The sequence below is a fragment of the Toxotes jaculatrix genome, chromosome 6, assembly GCF_017976425.1.
Source record: "Toxotes jaculatrix isolate fToxJac2 chromosome 6, fToxJac2.pri, whole genome shotgun sequence".
Lineage (NCBI taxonomy): Eukaryota > Metazoa > Chordata > Actinopteri > Toxotidae > Toxotes > Toxotes jaculatrix.
Window position 1 is genome coordinate 3232653 of NC_054399.1, and position 14474 is coordinate 3247126.

The following is a 14474-nucleotide window of genomic DNA, read 5'->3' on the forward strand; positions in this document are numbered from 1 at the left end:
GGCAAAAACAGCTGCTGGAGCTTCTCGGACTCCGTAGCGAAGGGTTCATTGCGTCACTAAAATGTTTGATTGACAGTCCGTCGGACGAACGGAAATCCAAGACGGCTGAAAGCGGGTTTGTTCTCACCGGCGCTCATTTGCAAGGTAGGTCGAGAAGTAGTTTATCTCGTTACTAGGCAGCGATAACGGCGGCGGAACTGAGAGGAAATATCTCGCTTGGGAAAATTTGTTAACTTGGGCACAAGCGATACGAGCGCAGGGATGTAAACACTGCACAAAGTTAGCCGGTTATAATACAGAGAAGACCACAACAACAGTGGACACAGTCAGGCTGCTTGAAGCACCAGCTAATCGCTGTAAAAAGAGCTATCGTCGTCGCCCTGGCCTCCTCAAGGTACTTGTTCATGCCTCGGTTTCTTTGGTAAACGACTCTAATGTGGCTACACGTCTCCGAAATGCCACCTTTAGCTTTCTGAGTTAGCCTGACGTTAGCTCTGCTTCAAAATGACCGCCTCTCTCTCTCTGTTCTAGTGACATCCGGGAAAAACTGCGAAAGAAGGGGCGAGCTTTGCAAGACACTTTGGCCAAAAACAAAAATGAGGACGACGTTCAGGTAAAGTTAACCTACATGGATGCTGTTAAAGATAAACTGATGGCAACTTGCACAAAACTGTAAATATGTGTACATTCACCACAGCCATATCTGTATATATTGCAAGATTCATATGTACATCTACCACATGTAAATTCTGATCCCTGGTGCCCTCTCATTTATATTTATATTTTGACTGTACTTTCTTTCTTTTTTTTTCTGAGCACCTCACAGAGTCTAAACAAAATCTGGTTGCACTGTACAACCTGTATTCTGCAATGACAATAAAAAGATTCTTATAGGAGCTTCTCACTTCATACACACTCAAAGTCAGAAACGCACAGGAACACAGATAAGAGAGCTGCTAACGCTTTAGCAAATGTAATTGTACTCAATAGGCACTGGTTCCGTCCACCAAGTTGAGTGAGGAGAAACGACAAACCATAATGAAGGTTGGTGTGTGCTTGTAGCTGTAGCCTGTAGTTGCCCTCCTGTGTGCTGCTGGCTGCCCAACACAACCTCTCTTCTGTCTTTCTCCTGCCACTGAACCCTCTTTCAGCTTTAGTGTGTAAAATAACAGTGTGGATGCAGGTGCAGGTTGCTGATACTTTTTGCCCTAACTGCATGCTTGCGCTGCAACAGGAACCTGAAGGCAGCGAGGAAGATCCAGGAGAGACACTGAAACGCACGTTAAGGGCTCAGAGGCAGCGGCGGAAGAAAAGGGTACATCTTCCTCTGGCACCCTCTCATTTCTCGTTCCCAGATTCTTTTAATTATACCCACTTATCAGCTCTAACAGGAAAAGTATTAATCACTCCTCCATTTCTTGCTATAAATATAAAGCTGCTTGAGCAGTCTTCAGCCCAGGACTCCCATGATGATGTTGAAGAGATATCCACCATTCAGCCCCACAGTGAAGATGAGGGATCAGCTGACCCAGTGGTTTTGTCCAGACCTCCAACTGGTTCTCAGAGAGGTTGGTGTCCATGTCCTTATTAAATTTGCCTCACCTTTTATAACTTCTGGACCTTTTTGATCCTTTATTTTGAAGAGCATGGATATGTTTCAGTTTCATTTCAACATAACAACAATAACAAAACAGGTGTTTAAATCTGGAAATATCTTGTTGAAGAATAAGTAAAAAAAGGTCTGAGAAGCTGACTCAGTGCCAACAGTTGGTATAAGACAGAGATGATTCAGTCTGTGTGCTGAAAGGTGATAACTGGCACTATACAATACTGAGTAATGCATTTAATTGTTGTTGCATGACATGCTTATGTGTTCTAGGTCTGTCCTCAAGAGTTCAACACACTGCCAGCTCTCACAATTTGGACGATTTTTTGAAGCGACGCTTGGAAGAGAAGCTGAGAGCAGCCAGAGTAAAGCCAATTTCCTTTTTTTTTCAACACAAACCAACTTTCGTGTTTGAATAAGAATTTCAAAATCCACTTGTGCAATAAAAATGTTTAATTGCCAATTCCTGCTGATAAGTGTTGATGCATAATGGATGGCCTCTCGTATTCCAGGCTAAAGGTGAGAGCCTTCAGCTGGAGGAGGCTGCTCTTGAGCCAGCCAGTCGCCTACAGAGCCTCAGAGACAGAGACACTGTAACAAGATTTGACAGAGAGGTGAGCATCTACCCCGGTCTAACCATGACTGTTCTCCTGTAGTAAAATCCGGCAATGGAGGTTTAACTTTGTGTTTTACAGGTTGATCCCGACAGAGCCGGAAGACAGGATGTCCCTTTGGACCTCGGAACTAGGGTCAAGTTCCGAGAAGCAGCAAGACGAGTGAGGGTTAAAAAAAGGATTCAGTCCTTTATGTACAAATCATTTGTATTGTTTTAGTTATTTATTTGTTCTTTTCAAATAAAGGCAGAAACAGGCCTACCGACTGCTGAGGAGGCATACAACTTCTTTACGTTCAACTTTGAGCCAGATCCACAAGATAGGACAGAGAGGATTAGCAGGAAAAGACAGAAACAGAAAAGAAAATCTGAGGAGGACGGAGACGAAGAAGGGGGAAATGAAGCTGAAGAGCAAGAAGATGGTGAAGCAGATGAAGATGAAAACGAAGACCAGGTAAGACACCAACAATACTGTAAGACAGTCTCATGTAGGGTAAACCTTTCCAGTTATGTGACTGTTTCTAATATATTGTGTCAACAACATAAAAACTGCAATTTTACAAAATACGTTAAAGCTCAGCACAAAGTACATTTATATGCATTAAGTGAGAAATTACTTTAAAACTCTGTTTAAACTGTATGTAACTCTATGTGTGTATTATTATTATTTCCACATGAATTTGTAGCTGCAGTTGAATAAGAGACAACCAGGTTCCAAATGCCTCATATTCTTTGTCCCGCCTTAGAGTGAAGAAGCTCCTCTTGTACGAGACGAAGAGGATTTATTCGTCATTGAACAATCGTCCCAAGACTTCCTGGAAGTGAGGAAAGCAGAGTATGTTGGGTACCAGAAACTTATTCAGAGAGAGAGAGGAAGTGAGCTTCTCTTTACACCAAGTTTTCGACCAGGTAAATACTGTATTATCAGCTTTAGTATTCTGTTCAGGATAATGTCTGATTTTTAAATGTTTTAACTGCTTTTATTTCTCATCACAGTTCCAACCTCCATTAAGCTGCCTGAAAACATGAAGCCTCGTTATCTAGAGGACGAGGGTCTGTATGTAGGGGAGAGGCCCCCTGTATCCCTGACCAATGAGAACATTCTGGAGAACCGCATTTTGAAAATGGAAGAGGTAACCTCAAGCAACGTGCCAGACAGCTCAACAATGTCACTGAACCTTCCAGGAACTCTCTGAAATATGTCTTTTTGTTATTATTATTTGTTAAGGGAAAGAAGTGGTTTGGAGATGATGGCAGGATCATAGCTCTGCCTGACCCCATAAAAGAATCATCCACAAGACCCCCTCTCTTCCACATGGAGGAGGACCTGGACCCTGCGCTGCAGACCGTATACAGGAAGGTCAGACACATGCACACCGTGACTCTCACTTCGATCACCCTATTTATTTGCCACATCTGAAGCGCTGTGCACACTGATACACTGAAAGTGTTGTGGCGCCTTCACATTTGAGTGTTCTCTAACCCCTTTGCCATTTTGAAAAAAAAAAAAAGCAAAAGGGCAGTTTGGCATTTGGTACAAAGGAGCAGGGGGGCGTTTGTTATCAGGGAAGAGAGTAGAGGTGGAGGCTGACACATCTGTGATATCATCTCTGCAGACAGTATACAGCTACATCAAAACTCCAACTGAGCATTGTGGGCATTCAAACTAATACAAGCTGTAATGTTACCTTTGAAGGAGAGCGAGCGTTCCCTATACTCATTACTTTGGTTCTTAGAAACAAGAGTATTTTCTTTATCTGTTAATCTGCTGATTATTTTCTGGATTTCTTGATGATTTTTTTGATCTTTAAAATGTCAAAAACCTGTGAAAATGTCCATTACAGTTTCCTACAGTCCCCAGAGATGCACTCAAATTGCTTGTTTTATTTGACCAACTCTCCAAATCCCAAAACTACTCAGCTTACTATCAAATAAAAAATGACAGTAGAGCCAGGTACAGTCATGTGTTTTGTTTGGAACCATCATATGTTTGCAATTTAAAACTGTAAATCTGCTATGCCTGATGAACTAATCAATGAAAAATAAAAACAGAGATGTATTAAACATCTCCTGGGTTACCACTGATTAACTTATCCTGTGATTCATAAAGGATGGTTAGATTACACTGTCCATCTGTATCATAACGAGAAGCAGATAAACTCTGGACATTATTTATTAATCTCAGATTTGACGGTGGTGAGACTGACAGTAGAGCCAAAATATAACACATGTCAACTTTGAATGAACTAACAATGCAGGTCACACAGATCCAAAGCAGGATTCAGATCTGGGTCACTGGCTGGGAGTGTCTGAGTGGGAAACAAGAACGGATCCCCTCAGTATCATCAAAGATGTATTTTCTTTTTTTTTTTTTTTTTTTTAATCAGGAGACAGGCACAGCTGTCATATGTGATCATCCAGAAAACAGAGCGTTCGTTGTAGTTCATTTGGGTGTTTATGGCACATCGTTGTCATGCATGACTTTTCATGACATCACTCCCTGATGGTGTTATTAATCATGCCAACCATTTCACGCTTCCTTTAAGCTTGCACTCATACTTAGACACACGCAAAGCAAAGCAGAGGCGCTGAATGTATTTCTCAGTGATCATTATTTTCAGAACGTTGCATGATGGGTAATGTTATTCAATCCCCCAGGCACTGAAGTCCAAGTATGCAAATCTATACATTGCGGGTACAGTGGATCCTGAAGGAGACTACCAACTTGATGTTGATGTCTCTGGGCTAATCTTCTCCCATCACCCACTCTTCAGTCGCGAACACGTCCTGGGGGCCTCTCTTGCTCAGCTGTATGATCAGTACCTCACCAGGCAGCACAATAACCTCACAGGGCACCTGACTGACAAGGTAAGCTCCACCAGCTGACTGCGTCTGCATAGCAAAGCCATGATCACTGTGAAACTGTATTCAGGTATGTCAAATGTTTGTATTACTCAGAGGGCATATACACACAGTGTGTGGAGTGTTTTGTGTATCCTGTGTGCTGCAGTTGAATGGATTGAGGAGAGCACTGCGCAACATGCTTGAGATCCATGGCGGGCAGAGCCTCTCTCAGACCATGCAGCAGAGGATATCTGAGTACAGTCTGGAGGTTCGGTGAGTTTTCCTAGATTGTCTCCCACTCAAGTCCTGTTCAACCTGGAAGCATGCACAGCACCCTTTTCACTATGACAATCCAAATTTCTGCTGTATGTTTGCCCCCCTGGATATCATAGAAATACCCGACAGCTGCGAGACACGGAGCAGGAGAAAGACCGGACACTGCTGAAGAACATAGTGAAAGTTTGGAAGGAGATCAAGGCCCTGCGAGAGTTTCAGAAGTTCACCAACACGCCTTACAAGCTCTACCTCAGGAAGTAAATCTGTCATTTTTCCCCTAACAAATGTTTACTGACTAATGTGTCTGTTATCTTTTTCAAGTGTTCTACACATTCTCGTTTCCCTTTCACTAATGTGCTGTGTTGTCTACAATTGCTCCAGAGAGAATGTAGACCGGGCATCAGACGAGCGGGAGTATGAAGATGAAATCTCGGCAGAGGTTGTGGAATTGGAGGCTGAGAGCGAGGACGACTACCAGAGAAAGCTGGCCGAGTACAAGAAACAGCTGGAGGAGTGGAAGCTCCTGAGAAGAAAACAGGTGCCTACCTATTGACTATTTATGTAGCTTAGCTTAGTCGGTTTCTTACACCTGAACAAATAGAATATGTTAATTAGCGTCATTAGCTTCTGGGAAAATAAATAAATGAAGTTCAGGATCAGGATAGCCTTGCATATTTTGTGTATATATAAACATATACTGATACACACAGTATGTTCTCAGAAAGCCAAAAAAAAGAGGAGAAAAAAGAAGAAGAAGGGCCAGGCACAGGACGACACAGAAGACGATGAAGATGAAGAAAGGGAGTTGAGCGAATCAGAGGGACCCGTTGACGAAGCCCCCCCAAAGCCAGAGCCTCCTAAGAACCCAGACTTTGACTCTATCGAGCAGCAAGTCAGAGAAAAAGCCTCCAGGATACGCAGGAAACCAGGAGAGCCCCTCCTGATCCCTGAGCTGTCTGCATCTGGAAACATCACGGCCAGTGAACTCTGCCCCAGGTCTGAGCAAAAGCATCGGGAAAATCTGTTTCTTACAAAAGATTTGAACTTTAATTCAGATTAGAGAGCATGCTGAAATACAGCAGATAAATCTGCATACTTCGAGATACCGCAACTTGAATGAAGGCGATTGTGAAACAGCTTCATTTGTGTTTGTAACTAGAGAAATTCTCTCTCACCCTGGCAGATTTTTCCGTGGTTTTGTGAAAAGTAAAATGATAACACTCTTACTGTACTGTACTGTACTGTGGATGTTTTTCATCACTTTTGTTTTCTCCTGGTTCTAGGGCCGAAGTAGCTCGAAGAGAGGACGTTGCACGACGCTCGCTTTTCATCAAGATCCTATACAATGACAAAGAGGTTTCCCGAACTGACAGCCGCTCCCTGAACGCTGATTTCAGGGTCCACTTTGGTCAGATTTTCAATCTCAAGATTGTTAACTGTCCCCAAAGTATCAATTTACAGGTAGAGTACAGACATATTAAGTGTGCTGCTGTAGATAGATGGCTACAGGTTTGTTTTCTCACCGTTCCCGCATGTGTGTGCTGTTTATGGGCAGGTGTTTGAGGAGATTGGATCGTCATGTTTCCTGCTGGCTCAAGTGTTCGTCCCCGTACCACAGCCCTCGGTCTTGACGGGAACCGTCCCTCTTGAGGAATTTGAGTTTAGCAGCAACCAGAGAGTCATGTTTGACCACGAGGGAGTTGGAAGTGGTAAATGTCCTCAGTCGACACCAACCCAGATCTCAAACACTGTCACTCAAAAAGGCAGTCCCACTCCATGAATACCTTATATTTCAGTAACACACCAACTTGTCATTTCAATTATCAGTCGGTCCCTGTCCTCCTGTCTCTCATCTGTCTCTCGTGCTCTCTGTACGCCTCGTCAGATGTCCCCCTCTCTTTCGAAGCTGATGGCAGTAACAAACAGACCCTGCTGACCTCTGGTAAACTGTCGTGCTGTGTTTCTTGGGGAGTTGGGGAGGATGATGTACCACTCGCCCCTCCTGTGTCTCAACAACCTGGCGGCATACACAGGTAGTATCACTTAAAGATACTACCATTGGTTTTGCTTTCTTTGGCCCAGGAACTACAAATCCTGGATGAGTTAGTCTGAAACTATTTATGCAAACTCCACAAAGACTCTTTGTCTTTCTGTAACAATCACTTTCTGTCTCTGTGTTTCAGTGGCTTGGGCCGTCTCGATGCTGTCACATATATTGGGGCATCAGGACTCTACGACATGAAAAAAATTGGGGAGTGGGCAACACAGTCACGACTGGACCCCAACGATCCAAAAAATGCCTCCATCATGCATCTGCTGAAAGTGGGTACCAGAATACAGAACTGTACATAAGGAGGAAGTCTCAACAACCCAGGACACCTCCACGTTTCTTATTTCTGTAACAAAAACATTCTTTCTTTGTGTCTGTGGTTCACCAGGTGGCCAGAAGTGGAGAGGTGACAACTCCAGAGTACTTCCGTCTTGAACAGCTCCAGGAGGAGTTTAACTTTGTGACGGATGAAGAGTTTGAGAGGTCCAGAAGATTTCGCCTGCTCAGGCTCAGGAACCAAGAAGTTGCAGAGTTTCGAAATTACAAATATGTTCCTGCTCTGGAGAGGGAGGTCACTTATAAGGTGTTCCAGGTCAGCCCTCTAAATGTTTATATGTTGTAGATTATTATAGATATGGCAAAATGAGGATGTATTAGCTCTGTATGGGTGCAATTATTTTTCCTTTGGTTAAAATTATTTCAGGATTATGAGAAGAGACTGAAAGAAGGAGAGATAATTGACACCAAAGAACATCTGGATTCACACAGAGCTTTAGTTGCCAAATACCTTCAGAAGGTGAGCAGACACGTATGATGTAAACGTTTTTACCCCGGTATTTAGCACGGGATCGTACCAAGTGTAGCTTATTTTGACATTTTCCCACAGATCCGAGAATCAGTCATCAACAGATTTCTGCTTGCCAAGCATCACTACCTCCTGTCTGACTTGGTGATTGAAGAGGAGATACCAAGCATTGGGTAAATACTCCCACAGGAATTATTAACTGAATAAATAGTCTCACTTTTAACTCCCATCTTTCACAGCTGGCATTACTTTTATGTTTGCATCTCGCATGTTACGTGTTACAGTCAGGATCTGCCTTTCTTCTCAGTCCCCTAGATACTAGTTCTAACACTAAGGCTTTCTATATTTTATAATTTATGATTTGTGTATTTCTGAGTGGTGGACAGAGACAAGTGGACTTGCTTGATGTCCTTGAAGACGCTTCACTTCTCAAACAAAATTCTTCTTCAGTTGTAACTGATAGATGAGGATTCCCAAGTATTTAACCTCTTTTGGGGTCATTAACAGTTTGAGAGGTCACATGTGAGATGCTGAACAGAGAAGTTGGTCTATGACACTTATCAACCACTTACAATGCAGTCCTGAGATCCCTCCCCCGGCAGCTTAACACCCGTTCATCCTATGACTCATGTGACCCTAACAACTCACATGATGGCCTTCACATGTGACCACAACAACTCTAATGACGCCACAAGTTAAATACCCGGGACTCTCCCTTCAGTTAGCTCTGAAGAAACGTTCTGGATGAGGTGTGAAACATAATCAGGAACTGGAAGCTCAAGTCCAGTTGCCTCCATATAAGAGGAAAAGGTTCAATAACTACCTTGAACACAAGTCAGCATGAACCGATGAACCGATCAGAAGGAGTGACATGGCCCAAATAAATCACAGGCCGATGGACGTATGTTTCTTGGCCTGATGCAGCTTCAGTCTATTTGATCTTGAGCTCAGCAGTGCATTCCCCTGGCTGAGTAACACTGTTCTCTGGAACTGTTCAAGGTGCTGTTTTAGAGCAGGCCTCACAACATGTGGACGTGATAAATGAAAATGATTTAAGTCTTTGATGGCGTTTGAGCAGATTTATTCATAATAATGTACGTCAATGCCGGCCACGCTGTCGAGTGTTACTTTGCACATTTTATTCATTATTTGCAGTGAGTGTTATAATTTTTTTTCTGCTGTTCTTCTGCTATGCGTTTTTAACAGTGGTGCAGGTTCTGGGTATGTGCTTAGAGTTTCTTTCTTTCTCTCCCACCCTCTGTGTCTCTGCTTCCTCCATTTAGTTCGAACCCTGAGTACCGGTGCAGTAGTGACAGTCGACCCTTTGTAGTATTCAGTCCTTTTAGGAATTTGCAGAAGATGAATTGTAGACAGTAGTTACATGTTAAGCAGCACAGTATGAACCAGTTTTCACCTTACTGGTCCAGTTTGACATTTCTCACTGTGCCATCAAAGGTCACGTGTGAATGACATGTTGAGATAAACATTCTACACATCAGTATTGTGATTATAAAATCGCAGACGCCTGGAGGGACTGAGCACTGCCGGTGGTAATAATCCCATCCCACACTTTCGATGGAAAATATTTGTGATCGATAAATAAATACTCACTGACATTCAGTCTGATGCCAGTTTGTATGAACGACTGATACGAGGCGTTTGTTGTGACAATCAGGATTCTGGGAATCAACCTTTTCAAGCTGGCTGAACCCAAACGGCCGCTGAAACCTCAGAGGAAAGAAAGAAAGAAGGTGACGGCTCAGAATCTGTCCGATGGAGACATCAAACTGCTGATCAACATCATTCGGGCTTATGACATCCCCATCCGCAGACCTCAGACCAAGTGAGTGTTCAGTGCACCCGGTTAAATTCAGAATACTTTACACCAGAATGAGAATCCTCATTTTCCTTATTTCACTGTGCTTTTATTTCAGTAAACGGGGACAGTCGCCTCAGAACGCCATCGAGGGCAGTGACTGGCTCCTCAGCCAGGTACCACACACCTCAGCCTTCCTGCAGAGCTGCCAGCAGTGTGCCGTCTGCATGGTTCATGTGATCTTTTGTGTGTGTGTTTCGTGTGATGTAGGTACAAGTGAGGCCATTTGTGGAGGTTTCCTTCCAGCGCACAGTGCTTCAAACAACCACGGCAGATGGACCGAACCCCTGCTGGAACGAGGAGCTGCAGCTGCCATTTAGGTGAACAACAGTGTGTTTCATGACCTGTGTCTCGTGACATGTTGGTTCAGGACAGCGTCAGTACGTCCGGTGGCTTGTTATGTGTATATCTCGCTGATTTAATAGCTCCCAACTCTTAGTCACTACGTCATAAACATTCTCTGGTGACAACATTCAGGACCTGTTACCACGCTGTGAAATATTCCACTGAGAATTATCCCAGAAAAAAAAAAATGAATGGAGGACGTCAGTGTTTCATGGTCACTATGTGCCAATACCAAGACCTGCTTTATCTACTGCATTCCCACACACTGTAGTTACAGTATATGCACTTAATTCAGTGAATAAATTCTAATAAACTGTCTGATTTGTAAACTGACCTTCTTCTTCTTCTTCAGCGCCCCAAACGGTGACTACAGCACCGCTGGCTTGCAGTCAGTCAAAGATGAAGTCTTCATCAACATATTTGATGAGGTGGTTTATGAGACTGGAGCGGTGAGTAAAACACTGCGACCTCCTGTGACCTGTCTCTCATCTCGCTCGCAGTGAGCACATGTTCCTCTGACTGCAGCGATTTGTTTTTCAGAATGACAAAGGTAAATCAATACGGATGGAGAAACACTGGTTAGGCTCCGTCAAGATTCCCTTCAGCACCATTTATTCTCAGTCCAGGGTGAGAGTCCTTACTGTGTATTTGTTAACAGATGTTGTGTGTATTTACAGAAAAGCACACACTGCCTGCCTGCCTCGACTGCTGACTGATGGTTTTTTTTTTTTTTTTTTAATTCCATCCGGCAGATTGATGGAACATTCAAGGTGAATACACCAGCAGTTCTGCTGGGGTACAGTAAGGAGCAGAGCCACGGCACCAGTGGTGGTTATGATATTTTGCGGAGCCTGAGCGAGGGAACATTCATCACACTGTTCATCACCATCGAACCTCAGCTGGTGCCTGGGGAGTCTATCAGGGAGAAGGTAAGTCCTGTCTCAGGATGGATAGGTTCTGCTTTTTAGTTCCTGTTCTGCATCACTGAGAGCTAGTGTGTCCCAGTTCATTTTTGTGTTTAGAGAAGTTTCTTTTTTATATTTTTGCATATATGTTCACATCCACTTAATTTCATGTAAGTGTACATGTTTGCCCTGATAGGTTTTTACATCAGTGTATTAATTTTCTCTTATGTTTGTCGTCCTTTTGTGCCATTTACTTGATTTTGCTCTGCTGCATGTACTAGATAAAGGAAGTGAAGGTAAAAGTCCATTAGAACACTTCATCTGATTCATGACCACATCATTCTAAAGGCATATTAATTCATGTACAAAGTGCTGACCTGAGTTCATCTCGCTCAGTTTGACAGCCAGGAGGATGAGCGTTTACTGCAGGCTTCAGAGAAATTTGAGAGGGAAGCAGCACAGGGATATCCGGACCGGCCCTGCATTACCACCGTCATAGACCTCAACGGGAAGACGGTCTTCATCACGCGTTACATTCGACCGCTCAACCCCCCACAAGAGTTACTAGACGTATTCCCTAATAACCCTCTGGAAGCCACGGTCAGTCTGATTGAACTGAGTTTAGAAAGAGGCTGCACAGTTGCCTGTGTTCCTTATTTATTTGGATGTGCTCTCTCTGTCCCCACACAGACGCTGGTCGCACGATTCGTCTCGCTCATCCCGTCTCTGCCAGACAGAGTTTCCTTTTCTGGTGCCTGTGACCTGTGGAGCACCTGTGATGTGAGTGAAACTCTCTCTGAGACATTGTTACTGTAAGAGGAGGGAAGTGCTCAACTAACAGAAGCTTGTGTTTCCTTCTCTTGTTTATAGCAATTCCTCACCCTCCTGGCAGGAGATGAAGAAGAACATGCTGTACTGTTGTGCAACTACTTTCTCTCTATGGGCAAGAAAGCCTGGCTGATGATTGGCACTGCGATACCAGAAGTGGGTAACATTTATTTGTAAAACGTGGAGATTTTCCCCTACATGGAGCAGAGCTTTACTTTTTTCCCCACTTTTTCATTAGTCAGTGAGATTAAAAGTGATTATCAGGTGTGGACATGTATATAAAAATAATGGGGAGCGTCTGAGGCCTTCAGCAGCAGCAGCAGCACTAAGCAGCACTGATCTTTTTATTTCCCAGGGACCCACAGCTTATGTCCTGACCTTTGAGCAGAGCCGCTACCTGATCTGGAATCCCAGCAGTGGTCAGTACTACGGCCAGTACGACACCTTCTGCCCACTGCAGACTGTTGGCTGCCTGGTCAATGCTGACAATGTGAGTGAGGGGAGAGCAGCTACACGCCGTTAAATGAACTGTTCACATGTTGACGTTTCAGTCTTAATCATTTCCTGTTGTTTGAAGCAAATCAGTTAATTCTCTGTGGCTTGTTTAGGTGTGGTTAAATGTTCAACAGTACACCTCACCAATGAGGATAAGTTTTGACATCACAAAAGCCAATTTGTGGAAACCCTTTTTCTCCCGGTCCTTCTCCCACCCTGGGCTGTCTAGTGTACAGGTGAGTGTTCAGCATTTCTGTACAGTCTTATTATAGGTTTTCTGGTAACGTCATCCATGTTTGTACTAAATCTAATTGTCTTTAGCCAGAGGAGCTGGTATATCGACGCATAGACAAATCAGCAGCAGCAGAGCTTCAGGACAGGCAAGTTGTGGCAGCTGACTCAGTTACTTCTAACACCATGTCGTGTTGATTTTTTTTTTTTTTCTACAATTACACACAAGACAAAACACATCTCACTCTCCACAGAATTGAGAAGATCCTGAAGGAGAAGATCATGGAGTGGCGCCCTCGCCATCCAACCCGCTGGAACCGCTACTGCACCACCACCCTGAAACAATTCCTGCCCAAACTGGAGCTGAGCAGTGGGCGGGACGTGGCTGAGGGGCACCGCCACGAGTTGCAGAGCCTGCTGGGAGACAACAGGGTAAGTCTGAAATGGACGCGACTCTAAAACAGCTACTACACTGAGTCACTATATGATATAGTCAGTCATCAGTCATCAATTATTTGATCTCACTTGGACAAATTCATATCATAAATTACCACAAATAGGCATATGTTTCTTTTTAGATTTCAGGATTCCCCCTGCATCTGCCGTTCTCCGAGATTCGGCCCATCATAGAGGCAGTGTACAGCACTGGAGTTCACAACATTCAGGCATCCAATCTGGAGTTTGCCCTGGCTGTGTACGTGCACCCCTACCCCAACAACGTCCTATCTGTGTGGGTGTACCTGGCCTCACTTATCCGCACATGATACAAGAGACACTCATTTATCTCTCTGTGAACTTCAGCCTTAATAAAGCTGATGACACTACTCGCATGTTTGCAGATGACTGTGCAGTACATCACATGTGTGAAAGGGTCTGTCAGGTAAATTTTAATATTTAGTAATGAGTTTAATATCGACACATCAAATCCCCCTTTCTGTTAGAGAGGAGCCATTTGAGGCTATGGCATGTGTTCATATACATGGAGGAACAGATTTATATAAATATAGCTGTATATACATGTATATGGTTAACTGATAACTCAGTATGCTGGGTTCTTGAAATGCTCCCAACATAAATATTTTGCGAAACTATGTCACATTTGCAAATTTTGTGTTTACACAAGAATTAAAATAACTTTATTATTGTTGTCGTATTGTTCTGTTTATTAACATTTCCAATAGAACATGCAGGACTTTTGGTCATCCTGCTGCAGAGCGATCAGAAAGTTAAAGTTACTGCGGTTGACTTTTCAGCTCATGGCTTTAAGAGTCTCACCAAGACGCAGCCAGCCTGCGAGACATAGTTTGCTCATGAGTTAAAAGGACTAAGACGCTGACGCTGACGCCTTTAGTCCAATCTGTGATTTTAAAAAATAGTAATAAATTATTTGAGTTATTACTGTATTACTCATTGATGGCATCCATCGACCAGGCTTAATTCTTCTGTTTGAAATTCAGCAATCCAGAGAGGTCTCACACAGTTTAATAAATACCAGATCTCTAATCCGAGTATGTCACAGGCAGTAAGAGCTGCTGCAGAGACCTCGTCAGCCTAACGTTTTAATTATCACAGATAATTATCCCACATGTGTGTACATCAT

General features: G+C 43.5%; 1 protein-coding gene across 2 annotated transcripts; it reads left to right on the top strand.

Annotated features, from left to right (window-relative positions):
* Positions 1-203: 203 nt before the first annotated feature.
* Positions 204-13987, top strand: cc2d2a (coiled-coil and C2 domain containing 2A). Of its 2 annotated transcripts, XM_041040285.1 has the most exons (39): positions 204-394; positions 532-613; positions 991-1044; positions 1235-1315; positions 1436-1568; positions 1880-1971; positions 2119-2220; positions 2302-2382; positions 2467-2673; positions 2966-3128; positions 3216-3352; positions 3448-3579; positions 4878-5087; positions 5230-5336; positions 5456-5596; positions 5721-5877; positions 6061-6335; positions 6623-6800; positions 6895-7048; positions 7225-7372; positions 7523-7661; positions 7778-7981; positions 8093-8185; positions 8276-8367; positions 9870-10037; positions 10129-10186; positions 10281-10390; positions 10768-10864; positions 10956-11042; positions 11168-11344; positions 11602-11616; positions 11717-11920; positions 12011-12100; positions 12191-12304; positions 12504-12638; positions 12757-12879; positions 12965-13023; positions 13129-13306; positions 13453-13987. In XM_041040285.1, exons 3-39 carry the CDS (start codon positions 1039-1041, stop codon positions 13636-13638), a joined length of 4833 nt encoding a protein of 1610 aa, XP_040896219.1. In that variant the 5' UTR covers positions 204-394; positions 532-613; positions 991-1038; the 3' UTR covers positions 13639-13987. The 2 variants fall into 2 exon arrangements, with proteins under 2 accessions (XP_040896219.1, XP_040896220.1); XM_041040286.1 differs by lacking the exon at positions 11602-11616.
* Positions 13988-14474: the final 487 nt, after the last annotated feature.

What these genes read in the sequence shown, in the direction of transcription:
- cc2d2a (XM_041040285.1), top strand. An exon ending in GAGCTGCAGCTGCCATTTAG is followed by an intron (nt 10,391 to 10,767) that starts GTGAACAACAGT and finishes CTTCTTCTTCAG; the next exon opens with CGCCCCAAACGGTGACTACA. An exon ending in GCAGCAGAGCTTCAGGACAG is followed by an intron (nt 13,024 to 13,128) that starts GCAAGTTGTGGC and finishes CACTCTCCACAG; the next exon opens with AATTGAGAAGATCCTGAAGG.